The following is a 19,362-nucleotide window of genomic DNA, read 5'->3' as shown; positions in this document are numbered from 1 at the left end:
AATTGAAGTTTGGAAAAGAAAGAGAAATAAAATTAATATATTTTATTGATATGGAAGATGACAAAAACAATACATGGATAGAGTGAGGTTTATGGGGGAGAGAGTGGAGAGTGAGTGTCACAGTGGGTGGAGCGAGAGTGAGATGGGGATCCAAACAAAAAAACAAGAAATAAAGCGAATTGTGGAGGAAGAGTAGGGTACGATGGAAGAGATGGGAAGAAAATAATAAAGAAAGAGAGAGAGAGAGAGAGAGAGGGGAGAAGTGAAACCTGTCTCGTGAAGAAGCAGGTGAAGAGGGGAAAGAAAACGAAGAAAATATAAAAGAGCTCTCTCTCTTTTTTCTTTCTCTTTCCTTCTTCTTCCTTTCTTCTGTAAAAACCCTTTTCTTTCTCTCTCTCAAGACGCTTCTAACACTCACATTCATTCTTTGCTTCTTCCTTTTATATCACGAGATCCCCATCTCTTTCTCTCTATCTCTCTCTCTGTGTTTTCGTTCATGTATTCTTCAAAGCTTCTTCTTCTGACTCTCTATCTGTATATTGTTCGTACTTTCATTCACGCACATTGCTGAGAAAGAGGAAGGGAGATAGAGAGTGAGAGGAGAAGAAAAGGGGAGTTTTTTTTTTTTTGAGAGACAGAGAGGGGCAAAGTTTTTTGAAAATTTGGAGCTTTGGGTTTTGTTTGGTTTGTGGGAAAATGTCGCATTCCGGGAAGCCCATTTCGGAGCCGGGGCTCGACGCGCTCAACGATCGCTTCCGGGACTCGCTGAGTTGCGAGGTTAATAAGCCTGATTTCCGAGAGCTCGATCTGGGCTCGCCGGTTTCGCCTCTCCGGATCCGGCATGCCGGACCCACCAGCAGTGGACTCACCGCCACTACCACCACCACCACCACCACCACTAGTAGTAGCTCCAGCTCGTCTGGATCGTTATCCGGCCGAAACGGCCAGAACCAGCCCGCGAAAAGACCCGACTCCGGCCCCAACAACCACTCCGGGGAGCTCTCCGGGTCCAGCGAGAGCAGTCCCACGGCCGGTGACAGTCTCCGATCCAGCGCAACCGCCCGTAATTTCAAACCGGGTCATAACAGATCCGATTCCGGATCCACACCCCCGCTAATATACTCGGGTCAGAGCCATGCTCAAATCCAAAGCTCCGTGAATTCACCGCTGCTAAATGTCCTTCCCACCGGCAACATCTGCCCGTCCGGGAAAATCCTCAAAACGGGTATGGCTCAGAACCGGAGCTCCAGAACCGACGTGTTAGGATCCGGGTCGGGCAATTACGGGCACGGGAGCATAATGCGGGGCGGTGTGAGTCCCAAGGAGTCGGCAAACGCTAACGCAAATGCAAGTCCCACAACCATGCGGTCGAGCGGTGGCGGAGAGTATGTGAGGAAAGTAATGGTGGGTGCGGATTCGGAGGAGGTGAAGAGGGCAGGGAACGAGCAGTACAAAAGGGGCCATTTTGGGGAGGCATTGAGATTGTACGATCGGGCAATTGCGCTTTCGCCTGGCAATGCAGCGTACCGGAGCAACCGCGCGGCAGCATTGACGGGTTTAGGGAGGCTTGGGGAGGCGGTGAGGGAGTGCGAGGAGGCGGTGAGGTTGGATCCCAATTATGGGAGGGCTCACCATCGCTTGGCATCTCTTTTTCTTAGGTGGGTCATGCTTCAAGTTGAGTTCTTTTTGCTTCTTTAGTTCGTTGTTTTGGCCTGCATTGGTGGGGATGGGTCTTCCTCTTTTGTTGTTAGATCTAGTTCATGTCGTGTTGTCGTTGGTTTTTTGGCTAATGCATTTTGTGGGTCTGTTTCTGATCTTTCTGGTTTTACTATGATTATAGGTAGGAGCAAAGTTGCTTGGAAGTTGGAATCATTGTGTTTGAATCTGGGTATTGAGCGTTTTAAATGGGTTTTTTGTTATTTATAATCGTCCTCTGGTTGTTGTCGCTTGATTTTGGTTAATGTTATGAGAAATTCAGTTCAAGATCTTTGGATTAGATAATTTCTGTATTATATGCTGTGAAAGTTGTTTAAAAAAAAAATCTGAACTCATATGAACATATATCTGTATTTTAGGACAATGCAATCCTTCTATTGATGCTTATAGATTTGTGATTTATCTATATCTCTAATGGCCCAATGGAACTTCATTTGTGTTAGTCTTGTGCTGGTTGATTTCATCAAGTTTGTTTGATTCTGGTCTTTTGGTGATTACTTGATAAAATAAGGTAGGTGAATTATGATTCATATTTCAAATTTTCTGTGTACCTGTCTTAACTCAATTTCATAACAGGTTAGGGCAGGTTGAGAATGCCAGGAGGCACCTTTGTATTCCAGGAGTGCAGCTAGATCCGGCAGAGTTGCAGAAGTTGCAGGCAGTAGAGAAGCATTTAAACAAATGCACAGATGCCCGGAGGATTAATGATTGGAAGAGTGCTTTGAGGGAAGGTGATGCTGCCATTGCTGCTGGAGCTGATTTTTCTCCACAGGTAGAAACCCATTTCTAATATTTTTCTTTAGTGTGGTTTAAGAAATTGGTTGCAGGCCACATTAATAAATGGCTGAACTGGTTCAAATTGAATTTACAGCTCTTTATGTGTAGAACGGAAGCCCTTTTAAAGCTCCACCAAATTGATGATGCAGAATCAAGCCTATCAAATATTCCCAAACTAGAACCATCTACCACCTGCTCACAGAGTAGATTCTTTGGGATGCTTTCTGAAGCTTATCTATACTTTGTCCAAGCTCAGATTGAGATGGCATTGGGAAGGTGAGTTGAGAAATTTAAGCTTTGTCAGATATATAGGAGGGCAAAAGGGTTTTGTAGGAGAGTGAAGAATGGATGATGGATGTATTGCAGGTTTGAGAATGCAGTTACAGCTGCTGAGAAAGCTGGGCAGATTGATGCCCGGAATGTTGAAGTTGCAGTGATGCTTAAAAATGTTAAGTTGGTGTCAAGAGCTCGTGCGCGTGGCAATGATCTCTTCAAATCTGAGAGGTTCACTGAAGCTTGCTCTGCATATGGTGAAGGTCTCAGGCTTGACCCTTCCAATTCTCTTCTTTACTGCAATAGGGCAGCTTGTTGGTTTAAGCTTGGGCTGTGGGAGCGATCCGTTGAGGACTGCAACCATGCCTTAAGCATCCAACCTACTTACACAAAAGCCCTTCTTCGAAGGGCTGCCTCAAACAGCAAGGTACTTTCAATTTTGCTCTATTTGTGCATTTTTCAAATTTGTATGGTTTACCTTGTTACTTACTGTGGATGATGGATTGTAGTTGGAAAGGTGGGTGGACGCTGTGAGAGATTATGAGGTCTTGAGGATGGAACTTCCTGATGACAATGAAGTTGCAGAATCATTATTCCATGCTCAAGTCGCATTGAAGAAATCCCGTGGGGAAGAAGTTTATAATATGAAGTTTGGTGGCGAAGTGGAGGAAGTATCAGGTCATGAGCAGTTCAGAGCTGCAATATCTCTACCAGGTAGCCCTTCTCAAAACTTTAGTATTTTCCTTCCTGAAAATACAATCAGTTTGCAATGTTCTCAACACAAGCAATAATAAAACTTTAAATTTGCAGGCGTGTCGGTTGTTCATTTCAACGCGGCCTCTGACTTGCAATGCAAGCAAATATCTCCTTTCGTGGACACATTATGCAGCCGCTACCCATCCATTAATTTCCTCAAGGTAAAAATGACCCAACTGTCTGTGTACTTGCTAATACTAGTTTTATGAATTGGGAGAGAAATAAAAGAAAGGAGGAAATTGAAATTTCCAAACCTTCTTATTATGCAAACTTTCCATGGTGTTTTGTTGATAGGTGGATATTGAAGAGAGCCCAACAGTGGCAAGTGCTGAGAATGTGAGGTTTGTTCCGACCTTCAAGATTTACAAAAATGGTGTCCGGGTGAAGGAGATTGTGCGCCCAAGTCGTGATGTGCTAGAACATTCGGTGAGGCATTACAGCTTTTAGAACAAAATTGTCTCTTTAACTGTACTGCTTCTCTGCCCATTTTGCATATTTTCTTCTTGCTGCCCAAAATCCCCCCAGTTTCATTGGAACTCTTCCAATCCATCTTCCCCACCGTATAAGGTTTACAGATACCTGTGTCATAATCAGAAGAACAAAATAATATTATCATTAGCAGCCAATGCCAGTGGAACCCAGAGAAAAATAGCTTAGTTCCTTTTGCAGTTTTTATTTATTCATTCATTCCTCATTGCCCTCTGGTTCCATTTTCTTCCTCCCAACAACCCCTATGTATTTTTGTTTTTCTTCTTTTGATTTTCGGATCATTTCTTTTTTCACTTTCATTTAGGCCAGCCCCCCCGTTCTTGTTTTCCCACTTTCACCCAGAGAAAAACATTGAAAGTATGTAAAATTTAATTAAATTCTAGAGAGAGAGAGAGAGAGAGAGAGAGGTGGCTGGCTGGTAGAAGAGGATCTCTGTACATGTATATATGTGATGATATATACAAAAACAAAAAAAAACAAAAAAAAAAAAGAATTGGAAGCCATGAGAGGGAGATTGGATGGATGTGTGGTGGGTACTTACTGGGTTAGAGAAAGAAGGATGAATATGATGTTGTTATTATTATTATTATTATTATTATTATTATTGTTGTTGTTGTTGTTTCTTCTCCTAAACAATTCCATCAATAAAAAAATTCCCAATTTTTCCCCTACAATTTCCATTTCTCTCAAGCTCTCTTTAATTCCAGCTGCATTGCCATGAATCTGCTAACCAGAAAGTACATGTGTTTTCAAATAAAGAAAGGGTGGATTGGGGTAGTTGACACATTCATTGCTCTTCTCTCTTCCATTTGCTTGTAATTCTTCTGTCACCCACTAATTATTCGTTTATTCAACAATAAACTTATATTATAACCTTTAATGGGTACTTTAGAAGATTTAATGTGGGGGCAGAGAGAGACAGAGAGAGAGAGGAATCCGTGTGAGAGGTGGTGGTTGATGTTCACATGTGGGCATTTAAAGTGCTCTCTCTCTCTCTCTCTCTTCCGCGTAATTAAGGAGGTCAAAAAGTGCAATTGGTCGGCGATGTAATGTGTGCGGTGACCACCGTCAATTTAGTGGACCTTAATCAGCGGAGGGGTGGCCACGTAGGTGTGTGCCGTTGGAATTGAGTTTTGTCATCTTTTTCTTGTTTCTCTCAACGGCGTTGAGCCCCTTGATTGGCTACCGGACAATTCGTTTTTGCTTTGCATCCAAAAAAAAAAGAAAAAAAAAAAACCCTCCTTACTACTAACTTTACAAGCGTTTGGATCGCTTTTGATTTTCAAACAATTAATCCACCCCCAAAAAAGGAAATTCGGTGCATGGATTTGTCAACGGCTATTTAATTCCAATTTGAAAATATGTTTTGTGAAGAGTATGAGGATATCTTGTGTAAAAGAAAATTGATGTTTTTCACACCATAATCACGTCATGCTGATGTGGCATAATACTACTCGTGTGCTACTATCCAATATTCACTATTATTTTATGTTTAAAATGGTTGCAGTGTTAAAAATGCATGTGAAAATCACGTGTTTCCCAAATTATTCACCAAGAGTAATCATCTCTTATCTGATAAGTTGGGTTCTGAATTAAAAACCTTTTGCATTTGCAATTTTTTTCTTCCATATATGTTGGGATAATTAAAAGAAATCTGTGCACTCAAGCAACTAAGTTAATCTGCGTAGCACAGTTAAATTTGGGGTGCTCGAATTATTTTTCGCATAAATATCAGATAAACTCATAAATTTAAACATGGTTAGCAATATGAAAATAGATATGCATTTGGTGTGTTATTCTTCTATCTTTTTTGAAATTCATTAGATTATACATATTCAATGGTAATACAAACACCCTTCCTTGTAAGTAATTTGTTGTCTCATGGCTCTTCATGGATAAGCCTTGGGATGGATCTTTGAAGCAATAGCGAAAAAAAAGCCCAAATTAGGGTTTTGAAACATAGTGAACAATGTATGGCACCATTAAGTGGTGCACATTTAAAAGCCTCAAGCCCTCAACTATATGGGCAGGGCATTCATCGTTATCTCGCTACTATCCAAAAGGTTCACCTTAAATTTTTGGATAATAAGCAATTTGGGTCGAGTATTTCATATGTGGAAGATCTGAGATTTGATGGGCAGTTTTTATAGTTGGTCAAACAAAAGAGGAGAGAATTATACTCTTAGATAGTATCAAGTGGGAGAACTTATTCCTAGGCTCTGTGGCTCAATTGCTGCCGATTGGAGTTTCTAATAACTCTTCCATGGTAGTGAAGCTTGTTAAAGATGCCTCGAGTTACGAAACCATTCAGATTCTTACTTTTTGGTTGAGAAAAGTATGGAGGATCGCTATACACCAAGTTGGCGAGGCTCAAGTTGGAGTTGAGAGCTAACTAGGGAAGCTCGCTGAAGAAGAGATTGAAAATTTACAAAGGCAAGCTTAACAGAACCATCTAAATTGGAGTTTTTTCAGAAAGAAATATAGGGTGCAATAGCTAAACTTGGGGATTAGTCTTTTTCTACGCTATAAAAAACCAGATTGAGATCCAAAGATTTAACACGGGCATTCTTGCCGCAAAGATTGCTTGCAAGCTAATAGTTGTGAATCTCAATCCCATTTGTATACCGATCAAAACGGGCATTCTTGGAAAACACAGCATCATACAATTCAATTCGAAAATACTCAAAATAAGTTGGATGCTTGTGGCATCGTCCAAATGTCTATTGCACCCTTTGTGGACACGAGGAACAAAACCAGAACAGTTGCCATTTGACATTCAATGATTTGTAGAACAGATGCCAAGGTCAACTTGAAGAACAGGATTGGTTTCACACGTCCAAAGCTTCCAGAAGCTTCCACTTCAATACCAAAAATAATTTTCATAATATATATATATTATTTTCAGAAAAGGGCCGCAAGACAGACAGTGGCTTCAAAAAACATCCATAGCAATGTATAAAATGCTTTTATATAACACATAAGGGTGGAGCATTAATGGAGAAGATCAACAGATAGGTCAAAACATCTAGTTAATACATGGCATAATAATTTTGGCCAAAGCAACCTAGAAGTGATGATTATATATAATATTTTGCCAGATTAATGGCCGAACATATTACACAAGTTCCACAATGCTTCATTTAGAGGAAAACAATTAACAAGTGGCCACTAGAAGCTTTGAGAGAATATCAAAATAACGATCGTTCAAAGATCAATTGTCCCAAATTTCATTTAAAATTGACAGTGAATAGCATACATTTCATTAATGTCATTTTGGGGAAGCAAAAGTTTCCACCATGTCATCAGGCACCACTCGCATATAAACGGGTCCACTCCTTCGCTGCAATGTTCAATGGTAATACAACACAAAGAAAGAGAGAACTTTAATTCGACTACCTCAATTAAAGAAACTGATAAGTGGAGACTAACAAAATTACCTGTTTCAACAGCTTCAGCCTCATTTGTTTTCCAATGCTTGGCAATGTTTTCAGAAAGTGGATCGTCAGGGTTTGGGGCACTCAGAAGTGCTTGAATGCTATATACAAAAAAAAACAATCCCAACAACTTCAATATTATCAATTTCAGTTTTTCTCCACAAAAACACATACTTAAAAAGTCTGCTAAATAATGCAAACTCATATACTGTAGCTTTCTCCAAAGGAATATCAATTTTCTCAAACTTTACTGTCGGTCAAAGCTGGATTGACAAGGGAAAGATAATTAAAATGAACAGCTGAAAAATATTTTTGACCTTTTTTTTTTAATTCCCCATGGATATAAATAATATGTCAATCAATTTTTTTCTGATATTACGAAGAGCAATTAATGTGCCCATGAATTGTTTCCTACAAGCAATTTTGTTCAGGAGAACAGATTCCAGACCATGCGCATAGATACAGTTATCAGATCATTAGCTAATTATACCTCAAAAGTACAGTTCTTATTTGGAGAGCAGGGCTCCATTTGTCTTTCAGAATATCAAGGCAAATCCTTCCAAGCTGCATAGATAACTCGCTTCATAAGAGGCACAAGATATAACAATAACTAATGATACTTAAAAAGAGTACAAAAGTATTACCAAACATAGCCTACCTTGTCAATGTTAGGATGATATATTTTGGTCAGAAATCGGACCTGTAACACAGAATATAGTTTTAACTCAGCAAATGCATACGACTAGGAAAACAAGGTAGATTGAACACATTACAAAAACAAGTGCACACAAACATAACCATTTACGAAAAGGGGTACAGTAAGGGAGAAACCATTGACCAATAGATGCACACAAATGTAGAAGCACACATCAGTTGTATAATGTTAGCACCAGGGGGACACAGGTAAAATATGACAAGAGACATAGCACAATATACAGCAGGGAAAACAAACTCGATATTGCCCAGCCAATGAGTCTCACAGGGTGACTTCTAGGGTGCCAATCTGCCCTGATCTGCCAATCCTATATATTTCTTAAGAGTTTGTTTTACAGGATATGAAACCATAAAGCACCTCAATCCCACCCCAACAACAGCCGAGTCTGTATCATGAACACAGAAACCCCTTTCCACTGCCCTGGGTGACATCAACAAGTTCTCGTAGCTATTAATACCATGATTATATCCCATAATAAACCAAGCCATCCATGATTCAATCCCAGATTGCATGTGCAGTCATCTACCAACATAGGGATATACTCCAAAAACAAAGGTTGAAATGGCTAAAAGAGGTTCAGCAAGATAGAATTCCAAGTATAAAAAAACCATGGAGTCATTTTCTTCAGAACATCGAATCTTAAAATTAAATGAGCCCCTACTCCATGCATTAAACATTTCCAGACATCATTTGGGAAAGAAATGTTTCCAGGAAAAGACAAGACAATAACCAGGTTCAAAATTATTAGAAATCTTGCTCAGGACGATTTCACCCCCAAAAAACCAATGTGAGGCTATCTGTAAGTGAAATTTTATCTAAAATTGGTCCCCAAACAACTAGATAATCTCTCTATAACAGATGCTTTAAATCTTAAAGGCCTCATGGAGCCTAAGTGCAAGGCGGAAGCGTGCACCTCATCGAAGTAAAGCACATATTTTTCAAATACATGTCACGTCATTTTTGTTCTTCAGGTCTACTAGATAAGCATTCTCCCCTGCAGGATCTTCTTGTTGAATCAATGCCACATAACTAAACTGTCAAATGATGATAAATACAGTATTCAATACAAAACTACTGAAGTTTATGATAACTAATGTGATAACATACTACTCTACTAAACAATCAAAACACTAAATCTACACTTTGTTTCTAAGTGAAACAGAGAGCTAACAAAAATGCTTGTTTGAAATGGCATCTTGAACTTTTGGTGGTGTCTTTCTTCTTGACTTCAAATAAGAAAAACATACTTACGTGTAGTGCAGTACACCCTAAGAAGAGAGTTGGTACAACTAATCAATAATGAGTTTGAATTGGTTTCAAATCCAATGGTGATTTTCAGTCCCACGTCTAGGTGTATGAACTTAGGAGTGTGAGAGTGGGAGTGTGTAGTCTCTCTCTCTCTCTCTCTCTCTCTCTCTCTCTCTATATATATATATATATATATATATATATATATGCAGCTTTCTGCACTTTAGGTACTTGAAATTACATGCTCTTCGCATCAGGACTTAAATGTGTTTTTTCTCCCAGCACTTTGCACTTCAAGTGTGCCTAGGCATGCTTAAGCAACCCTGAAAGGTGTATTCCTTCTGAAGCAATTCTAAATCACACCAAAAGATTCTTGATCACCTTCAATTTGACTCACAGAGAGAGAGCAGATAATTGGTTTTCTTTGTACATATTATCTCAAACTTCCATCAACTTCTTCAATTTCTTTAGTAGATTTTCTTCCTCCACCTGCTCTTACTCAATTTCTTGAGCCTGCACTAGATATTCTCTGTTGACATCTAATAAACCCAAACAGAAACCCAAAAATGCTAAAGTCTCTTTTCTCCATCAATACATAACCTTAGTGTCCTACAAAAACTATTCTTTCAGGGGACATTTATGATCCTAAGCTTCAATACACTGTTTGAAGCACTCTCAACAGTCTGGTATAAACTCCATCTTTTAGCTATACCAACCAAGAAGGTATTGAATATCACCAAATTTCAAAGCATAAAGCATAAAGAATTCAATAAATGCTTGGAACAAATGAACGTCAACATTTTTTTTTTGAAAATGGATTTCAGAATATGTATTCGATAAATCTCTACATTTTTTTTCTTGATAAGTATAAATCTCTACATACTGATGATGTAAAGGTCAGAAAGACAAGGTTTCTCAAATGAACATACAAATATCAAACAATGTGGCATAAAATATTTATACTTTGTGTCATTGCATGTTAAGACTAAATACTACTCTACCCTCGGCAATGTTATTTTAGCACACACTCAGCAGTAGGTTCTAGCTTTTAACCATTTAATGGAATGTGCTTTATTTATCAAAGGCAACAGCCAAATGTACAATGAAAACAGCATCATCCAACAAACGCAAGAAAGCCCAGTGCAGATGGAAATGAACCCAAATCAAAGTACCTTGGGAGCAGCCATTGGATATTCTTCAGGAAGAAATAGTTCCAACTTGAAAACCCCTCCTGAATAGATATTTCAAAAAGAGAACACATTATGTTGCTAAAAAGTGAAAATTATATTAGAGAGAGAGAGAGCAAGGAAAGGAGATTGTTTACTTTACCCCTCAAGTAAATTTCTCAAGACAGACCACTAATGACAACATCTTGACTAAAAAAGAAAAATGTAATAATTGGATTTTCTTGCCCTCTAAAATATCAAAATATAAACAAGTTCCGACATACTATTACTTCTGTTTATCTCAGTTCCACCACAGAACAAATTTAATCAATACAATGCACAAAAAGGCAACTTTCTCAAATTTTAAAAAGTTACTGCAACAGTAATACAGCATAGTTGATAATAGAAATCTAAGGACTTACAAACTGGCAGCAATATGATAATTATCTAGGAATCAATTTTGCATATAGCATCACAACCCAAAGCATATGCGGATGTGTTACTAATTGCTTCAACACCTGTCTCAATATCGATCTTTACAGATGCTTTCTCAAGCAGCAAGCCACTCCACGCTCATGCAGTTACATATTGTTGATGCCATACATCAGCAAAGCCCACAATTATTCACAAGATTGTAAACATATTCCCAGCATAAGCAACATATGCCCTTCCCAAGGTGAGATCTTTAAGGCTCCCAAATTAAACAGTGAAAGGCTTATCATATCCTTGTTTAGCCTCTCTTTCCATGGGTATTCCAATAGCATGATTATCAATTGATATAGTCGAACGAAATTTATGGCAGGGAGCTCAAAACCACACTACTTCTCATTTCTATCAAATGACAAACAGAAAGCTATATCACTCAAAAGAAACCACTAGCTCTTATAACCACTTGGAAGAGCATTTATGTAAAAGCAAAGAGAGAGAGAGAGAATCACTAATACAATTTGCTCCCAACACAGTAAACAAGAGGTGGCTCAGATAATCACGAATGAATAAGAAACAATCGCATAACCTGCTCTGTTTTATATTAAATAAAAGGCCTTCAACTAAGTTAAAATTGGATTTTATAAGAATGTTTATCTCAATTTTAATTTTTAAAAATGAAGAAAAAATAAATTATTGATGTACTGTCAGGACATAATGTAAATGTGGGATGATCTATAACACATTGGTACATAAATATGGTAATCCACTTATATATGTATTTCTTCAGTACAGGAGGATACCGGCTACATATGTATGGCCTATTTAAGATAATAACTCAGATTTTTCAACCAAACTAATTGACCTTTAAGACGATTAAGAAAGGAAAATGTAAACCAAGGAGTACTTATAAAAATATATATGTATATATATCAAAACATAAAAACATATAGTTAGCATTCCTGCATCATGTCTCTAACATCGATCTTCCGCACAATATATAGAGCCAGAACTTGCAAGCAAAGGTAATGAAAATTAAGGGCCACCCCATTTTGAAAGCCGCTTTCTAATATCAAAGGTGGAAATATCACCTCAAAAAGAAAATGTTCTGCCGGGCATTTCCCATAACTGTGCACAAAAAATTTCATTCAAAAGTGCATATTGACATCTGGAAACAACCTAAAACAACGAACTCTTCAAAATACTTTTGGCATTCAGTCTCAAAGAACTGCAAACTTCTTCAAGAACGCATAGCCAACCAAGATACAACACTAAGATAAACAAGAAGTTCCAATTGCACGCGTCCAACTAATTACCTTCGTATGGAGACTGCGTCGGGCCAAGAATCATTACATTAAAATATCGCATGTTGTCCTCCGACGGCGATGCACTAATTCCTGGCGCTGAAACCGTAGATCACAAATTAGATAGCCAACAAAACCCTTAAAACCCTACATATAAATATGTTTTTCTTGTGTGATTGTGCGCGCGCGCAAATGTATATGTATATTTAGGATTCTGAAGCTATCGTAGAAAAACAAAAATAGAAAAGAATACTGAAAATCGAAGTGAAAATATTACCTGGTTCACTTAGGAGACGCTGAGTTTCCTGTTAGATCAAGAAAAGACCATGATCAAAAACAACCAAGAATCACACATAAAAGCAAACAAAAAGACAACCAATCCTGGAGCTCCGTTTGGTTGTTGAGAAAGATCAGAAAAGAAAACGAAAAATTGTTGTAAAATCTAAGATACAGCTCGGTCTAAGCGAGTTTTTCACTCTGTTTTGTGTGGTTTTCTGGGTTTCCAAACAGAGAGAGGGATCAGGGAAATTGAGAGGGGGATCGAGAAGGAGATCGAGATACAAACCTTGATGATTCTTTTGGGGAGATTACTGTTGGCCATTCGAGGTCGATTACAGAGCACGCAAAACGCAGAAGGGTTCAGAGAGAGAGAGAGAGAGAGAGAGAGAGAGAGAAAGAGAGAGAATAACTAGCACCAAGCAGGGAGGCACGATTAGACGAATTTCTGGAGGCTTTATTGCGCGAAACACAAATGATTTTGGCCCCCCCTTTTTTCTTATTTTCTTCTCTTTCTTTTTCTTTTTTAATTTTTTTTGTACTTTTTCTCAGTTTGTTTGATTATTTTTTATTTTTTATTTTTATTTTTGTTATTCTGTTTGTTCGATTAGTTTACTCCAACAGCGATTCTACTTTTAGAGTATTCAGACTCACAGTGGCCTTCTTCACATTAATTTTTTCATTATTTTAGTTTAAAATATTATAATTTTTTATTTCATTTTAATTATTTTTTATTTTCAATTTTAGCTACCAACTTTAACTATTCTGTTTTATTTTATTTTTTATTCTTTTTAATTGAGAGAAAAAAGAAGGTTAGAGATATAAATATCACCCATCTATTAGGATTTTTTGTTAAATTATTAATAATCCATAACCTTTCGCATATAGTCTATTCATACCCTTAACCTTCTTACAATGAGGTTGGTGTGTCTTGGTAAGAATCTTTTGTAAAACACCGCGCCCCACTGAGATACAATAGCTAGTCATCATAATGGTCTAACCAAATTCGAGCCCGGGTGATCCATATCACTAATGATATTCTAGAGTGTGACCGTCATTTGTGGATGGTCACACTAGTAACTCTAGCCATTGAATCCAAGGCAATCTAAAATCTATTAGTATGGGGCTATTGGTCAAGTCCATATATTTGTGTGTATGTACCTCTGATTTTGCTCCTCTTTTTTCTTGGGTGGTACGTCACATAACAATTATAAATAGCCAAACATAGTTTATTTAATGTTAAACAATAAATATCAATGCAGTAGTAAATCATTAGTTGTAAAGTGTTAAGCTAACAACATAATTTATGAAACGCATGAGTATCAAAATGCACAATTTATAGATAAGATATATGTGCCTAATAACAAAACATTTTTGGCATTTCCATTGGCAATTACTTACCTCGAACACTCGGATCCAACCTCGAACATACCAAAAAGGTCAAACTTCTCATTTCTACAAGCCATGCTCTAATATTAGTCGATACAAAGCAAAAATTATAATCTTGCACTTAAAACTCTAATTTTACACTTTCTGCCGAGAACAATCAATCGTCTTTCGTGGACCGTTCGATCATACCTAGAACGTTCGATCGTTCTTCAAGTCTTTTTATCTGTATGCCCCATAATGTCCCCAATTCATCCTAACAAAACCTTATCTATCACTTACCCAAGGCCCCAAGAGGTCACACACTCCTAGAGGATCCACACAACATGCATACACGCTAAAAAATAATCAAAGTTACAAACATAACTTAAAAACTCCAAAGGTCCTAACTTTCTTACCATAATCATGTTATCATTGTTAAACAACCAAGGAAATGTTCTTAGGTGTGGAAAGGTAGGTGTTTAAACATTGTTTTAGGGTTTAAAATGAAAGCTAGCACTAATGGTTCACACCTTTCATAGCAAGGTCAAGCTTATCTATCCAAAAAACCTAACTTTTAACCATAAATAGAAGAAGGCAACTCTTATGCAAATCATAATCTAGATTGCCAAATTTCATTTGCAAGCAAACCGCCACCATTCAATCATTTTAAAGTAATGATCAATCGTTATGTATAGAGTTGTACCGTTTAATGGTTTTAAAGAACGATCGATCATTACGGTTGGAAGCCCTAAAGGTAAGTGCTTTGAAACCCTAATTTACCACATCTTCAAGCCGGGCATTTAAACACCTTAAAACTTGTTTGGGTGCTTTTACAAAACCTTAAATTATCAACTAAATAGGGTATAAAAATACGTGAGTGTGTGTGTGTTTAGTGGTTTAATGCAATATGCACACATGTAGTTTAAAGACCATATTGTTACCACGGGCTTGAACTAGTGATATGTAAAAGATTTGCTATGTATTTGGGTGGGTTGTTAAATCCTGGGTGGAGCGCGTTTGAATAGTGGAAAATGATGTTTGAACGACAGACCATCTCCAAGTGTCAAGCCAAGATCAAATCTTCGAATGAGATGGACGGCCAAGATTTCATCATGTGTGGAATAGATTGATTGGGTGCTCAATTTAATGTCAGTCGTCAAGTCTCGTTCAAATGTGCTAACGTGCCATTCGATCGGAACGATATTTCCACATGTCAACTTTTGAATGGAGTGATGTGATGATAACTTAAAGTGAATTTAATGTGTTTGACCCGATGCCATTCAAATGAAAGCATATCCCGTTCAAACACTAGTGCACCATGTCAAAACATTTTGCACACGAAGTGAAGGCAAAATGCCTTCTTCATTTTTTAGAGACGAGAGATGGAGAGTTGTGAGTTGAGTACTCTGAAAAAAGAATAGTTATAGCGTGAGAAAGGGAGTTCTAGTAAAAGAAATGAAGGACTTTGAAGGAGAAACTTGGAGGGGAAACTCTAAAAGGTATGATTGTACGTTCTACAGTACCCCTTATATCCATTGTCATTTTCTTAAGCTTATATATTGTTGTCGCTATAGAAACAAAGTTGAGAAGTCAGCACTAATATAAAAACCTCAAACGCGTCGTTTTGGAGTGATGTAGGCAATAGCATATTAAACGCCAATAATTTAAATGCAGCGTTTTAACTAAAAGTTTAAGAGTGCATTTGACATTGCGATTTTTTAAACAAAAACTGCAATTTTAAACCAAACTGCAAAAAATGGATCGTTTTGGATTACATTTTTAATAAAATTACGATTTAAAAACGTAGAAAAAATTATGTTTTCAAATTGCAAGTAAGGGAATGAGTTTTTGAAACGCACGATTTTATAAGCTAAACTGCAATTTTAAAATTCAAACTGTGATTTTGCTAAACACTTAATTGCATTTTTAAAAATTACGTTTTCAAATTACACATTTTAAAATTGTAAACCTTCAACGCCTTGAGAAATCGTTGTCATCTTCTTCTTCTTCTTCTTTTAGCCTAAATCTATGAGGTTTGAAACAGAAACTAAAATACGTACGCCCCTCGTGAGTTCGTGACAATGTGTTGATGTAATCTGACTGATCAATTTCGATCTTTCTGAAATTTTTTGCCAATAATGTCGATTTCTCTAATGACAAGTAAAGAAAAATTTTCAAGGTCGAGAGAAGGCAATCTTATATTTTTTTCAAGAGGCTTGATGAATATACCATTTTTGGGCGTTGAATTTTCATTCTTTTAATGCTAAGCTTGTTGAATTCTCTGTTTGGTTCAAGTTAAAACTTACTCAACAACTTTTGATTTTTGTTACAAGTGGGGTTGGAGAATCGCAAAACCTCCAAATAAAGACCCACATGGAATCTATCCTTTTGAAAGGTACTCATCACATGTCAAATAATTCTAATTATATAGAGAGTTGAAAAAAGAACGTATAAATTAAAAGAAAGAAAGTCATATATGGAGTATATTCTTGACAACTTGGCATAGGCGATATGCGTGGAAAAGGCCCCAACAAAGCTTTCTACTTCCAGCGAAAGTAGGCATGTTTTGTTTGCATGCGTTAATCTAACGGACGGTTATGTGGGGGTTGTATTCAGCTTGGCTTAGTACGGCTAAAATTGACTCACCTCCAATAATGATCGAGACCTCGGCTTGTAATAAATTCAACTCGATTCGTTCGGTTTGAATCGTTAACTCACTTATACATATGCGGGTGTATTATTAAAAATAGGTTTTATAAATACAAGTATGTATATTAGTTATTAATCAATAAGTGTGGGAATGTTGCCTTAGCTTAGCTAAGATAAGACTTGTAAGAGTTGCACAGAATGTGAGATCTTAGATAAGCGCTTGACAAGTAACTGCGTTAAGAAACTTCTTGTTACTGTGCACAACAATGATGAGCAATATAGAATCGAAAAGAGACGGATTAAGAGAGAGTTGAGACACAGATTTAACGTGGTTCGGCAATGTGTCTATGTCCACAGAGAGTGCGACTGTATTTTTCTATTAATGATTGAGGGTTACATCATAACATATATATAAGAAAACCCTAAATCCTCCCACTCTCCCGTCTACTTGGCCTTCCACTGATGTTCTAATATGAGCCACTAGTTCCAATAAAATTAAAGTTAGGGAACCGTTATGGTAACTAGACTAAGGTCTCGTTTGGTTTGTGGAATAGACCATTAGAATGGACTAGCTAATCATAGGTATAACTATTCTTTTGTTTGATAACACACTATTCTTGGGAATAGTTTATTCTCATGCGACTATTAATCTTATACACACAGGATATAATACATATTTCAAAAATACTCATATAATTTTTAAAAAAAAACTTAAAACAAAATAAAAAAAAATAAAAGTGGGTGGCTTGACCACCCATTGAGGTGGTCAACCACCCACAGAACAGGTCGAGGGTAGTCGCACCACCCTCAGATGCCTCGAGGGACCACACACGACCCGTCTAGGGGTGGTGAGACCACCCCATCGCATCTTGGGGTGGCTACGGCCACCCCCAAATTTGCTTCAGGGGTGGCCGAGACCACCCTCAGAGCTCCTCTGGGGTGGTCGCGGCCACCCCTAGAGCTCCTATAGGCTGGCCGTGGCCACCCATGGAGCTCCTATAGGCTGGCCGTGGCCACCCATGGAGCTCCTATGGGGTGGCCATGGCCAACCCTGTTGCTTATCGAGGTGGCCGCGGCTACCCCAGACCGCTTTTGTCTATTTTATTTCAGGTTTTTTAATTTTTTTTATGAGCTTGAAAATAATAATAATAATATGGGAGTTTTCATAATTTTGATTCAATTCTAATTTTTGCATGTGTTGTTACCAAATTAAGGAATAGGAATAACTATTCTGTTACACACTCTTCTATTCTTAGTAATATCTATTCTTTTTCCAATTGACTAGACATTCCGCGAACCAAACGAGACCTAAAATTTGTATTGCATTCGAGTGTGACAAGCGCAATTGAGTGAGAGCTTTGCCATAACATAATCTATAGGGTTACCATCAAGAACCCTAAAACTTGAAGCGTGAAAATTCTAAGAAGACTCCGGTAGCCTAGTTGGTGAGATCGTGCATTGGACGTGGACAATGAGTCCAACCTATGCGAGATCCGCTTGGAGTGAGATACATCGAATAACACTCGCTAATTTACAGCGACAAACAGAAGAAATTAGAACATAAAGTGTAACAATATATATGAAAGTAAATTATTGTATATTAATTGTTTGCCACAACCGCCATTACAATTGAACACATTTCAATGATTTAGTAATGCAGGGAGGGAAATTAAGGTGCATGCTTTTTCAGTTAATCATGAGAAGGGAAGAAACCCATGTCAGTAAGAACTTTAACGCAGTCGGGGAGAGCTTCCTTAATCGTGAACCCAAGGGGGTTGGCGTAGCGAACATTGGAGGATACACCGGAGTTGCTGGTAAGAGAAACTACTATTTTCCCATAATTAGCCATTTGTTCATTGCAGTCAGGCCTAGAGCTCTTGATGGGCAAAAGGGTACATATCTCTTCCTCATGATCTCCTTCCACATGAAGACTATAGTTTCCATTCTTGTCGGTCACACCCTCAACCGAGAATGTCAAGCCGCCGCCGAAACGCTTTCTGCATTCCAAGCGAACCGTAGCACCTGCAAAAGAAGAGCGGTTATGCAAATGACGACCCTCAATGAAAGAGACGGGTGGCTACAAGGCCGCCCTCGACTTATAGAGGTGGCCGTGCGTGTTACCACCATTATAGGTGAGGTGTAGCTGCTCGGCCACCCCATATCAGAGCAGACATGAACGAAATCTATCTAGTTAATGGAAAATATATATACATCAGTGCCCAAATTGTTTGACTGTTGTGGCCCGGGGCGAAACCATAACAAGTATTGCGGGGAGTAGTCTCCTCAAAATTTTCAAAATGCTTCAAAAATTATATGTTTTTATGAGATAATCCCTATAAAATTAAATTTTTTTATATATATTTTTTTTTTCACCCATCTGCCCTAAAAGTTTAGTTCCGCCCCCTGGTTGTGGCAATCATATCCCCTAGCCTTCTATAAACATGTAGTACCACAAGTTCTCATAGAGCATGTTAAAACCCCTAGTCAATCGACCCCTAGTCAATCGACCGGGAGTTTACGTACATTTTATGAAGTTAATGTTGAAATTGCAACGTCGGTATTGTAAAATAAAAATGTAATTTTTAGGCTGATGAATTGAAAACTACTACTTAGCCTTTGGTAGATTGATTTGGGACCCCAAAAGAAGTTTTGAGAGAAAGTTTTGTTGACAAGAGATTTAATTACCTGCAATGGGCTCGCTAATCTTGGTCTCAAACATGACCTGGCATGTGTCGCAGTACACCTTTCCTTCAACAGAGAATGTG

The 19,362-nt window shown here is 38.0% G+C and overlaps 3 protein-coding genes across 3 annotated transcripts; 1 reads left to right on the top strand and 2 right to left on the bottom strand.

The window, feature by feature from the left end:
• Positions 1-242: 242 nt before the first annotated feature.
• Positions 243-4,685, top strand: LOC132174775 (TPR repeat-containing thioredoxin TTL1). The gene is made up of 7 exons (XM_059586450.1): positions 243-1,658; positions 2,293-2,488; positions 2,588-2,769; positions 2,860-3,193; positions 3,276-3,480; positions 3,577-3,683; positions 3,817-4,685. The coding sequence occupies exons 1-7, from the start codon at positions 697-699 to the stop codon at positions 3,967-3,969; spliced, it is 2,139 nt and encodes a 712-aa protein (XP_059442433.1). The 5' UTR covers positions 243-696; the 3' UTR covers positions 3,970-4,685.
• A 2,338-nt stretch (positions 4,686-7,023) lies between these two features.
• Positions 7,024-13,054, bottom strand: LOC132175195 (ubiquitin-conjugating enzyme E2 36). The gene is made up of 8 exons (XM_059587063.1): positions 12,870-13,054; positions 12,582-12,609; positions 12,317-12,403; positions 10,581-10,639; positions 8,104-8,145; positions 7,936-8,009; positions 7,449-7,546; positions 7,024-7,351 (listed from the first exon to the last, which is right to left on the bottom strand). Exons 1-8 carry the CDS (start codon positions 12,903-12,905, stop codon positions 7,314-7,316), a joined length of 462 nt encoding a protein of 153 aa, XP_059443046.1. The 5' UTR covers positions 12,906-13,054; the 3' UTR covers positions 7,024-7,313.
• Positions 13,055-18,173: 5,119 nt separating this feature from the next.
• Positions 18,174-19,358, bottom strand: LOC132174460 (anther-specific protein LAT52-like; the record flags this gene model as incomplete). The annotated part of the gene is made up of 2 exons (XM_059586112.1): positions 18,174-18,619; positions 19,283-19,358. Coding segments are annotated over 2 exons (408 nt in total), but the record flags the coding sequence as incomplete, so codon positions are not given.
• Between the last annotated feature and the right edge of the window lie 4 nt (positions 19,359-19,362).

The sequence above is a fragment of the Corylus avellana genome, chromosome ca3, assembly GCF_901000735.1.
Source record: "Corylus avellana chromosome ca3, CavTom2PMs-1.0".
In the NCBI taxonomy this organism is placed as follows: Eukaryota; Viridiplantae; Streptophyta; class Magnoliopsida; order Fagales; family Betulaceae; genus Corylus; species Corylus avellana.
This window is presented reverse-complemented; position numbering and strand designations above follow the sequence as displayed.

Bases quoted from the DNA above. Each gene is read 5' to 3' on its own strand.
- LOC132174775 (XM_059586450.1), top strand. From the start codon at position 697: ATGTCGCATTCCGGGAAGCCCATTTCGGAGCCGGGGCTCGACGCGCTC. The intron at 1,659-2,292 runs GTGGGTCATGCT...ATTTCATAACAG, and splicing joins TTGGCATCTCTTTTTCTTAG to GTTAGGGCAGGTTGAGAATG. The intron at 2,770-2,859 runs GTGAGTTGAGAA...GATGTATTGCAG, and splicing joins ATTGAGATGGCATTGGGAAG to GTTTGAGAATGCAGTTACAG.
- LOC132175195 (XM_059587063.1), bottom strand. From the start codon at position 12,905: ATGGCCAACAGTAATCTCCCCAAAAGAATCATCAAG. The intron at 12,404-12,581 runs GTAATATTTTCA...CTACGGTTTCAG, and splicing joins GCGTCTCCTAAGTGAACCAG to CGCCAGGAATTAGTGCATCG. The intron at 8,146-10,580 runs GTACTTTGATTT...TCTGTGTTACAG, and splicing joins ATCCAATGGCTGCTCCCAAG to GTCCGATTTCTGACCAAAAT.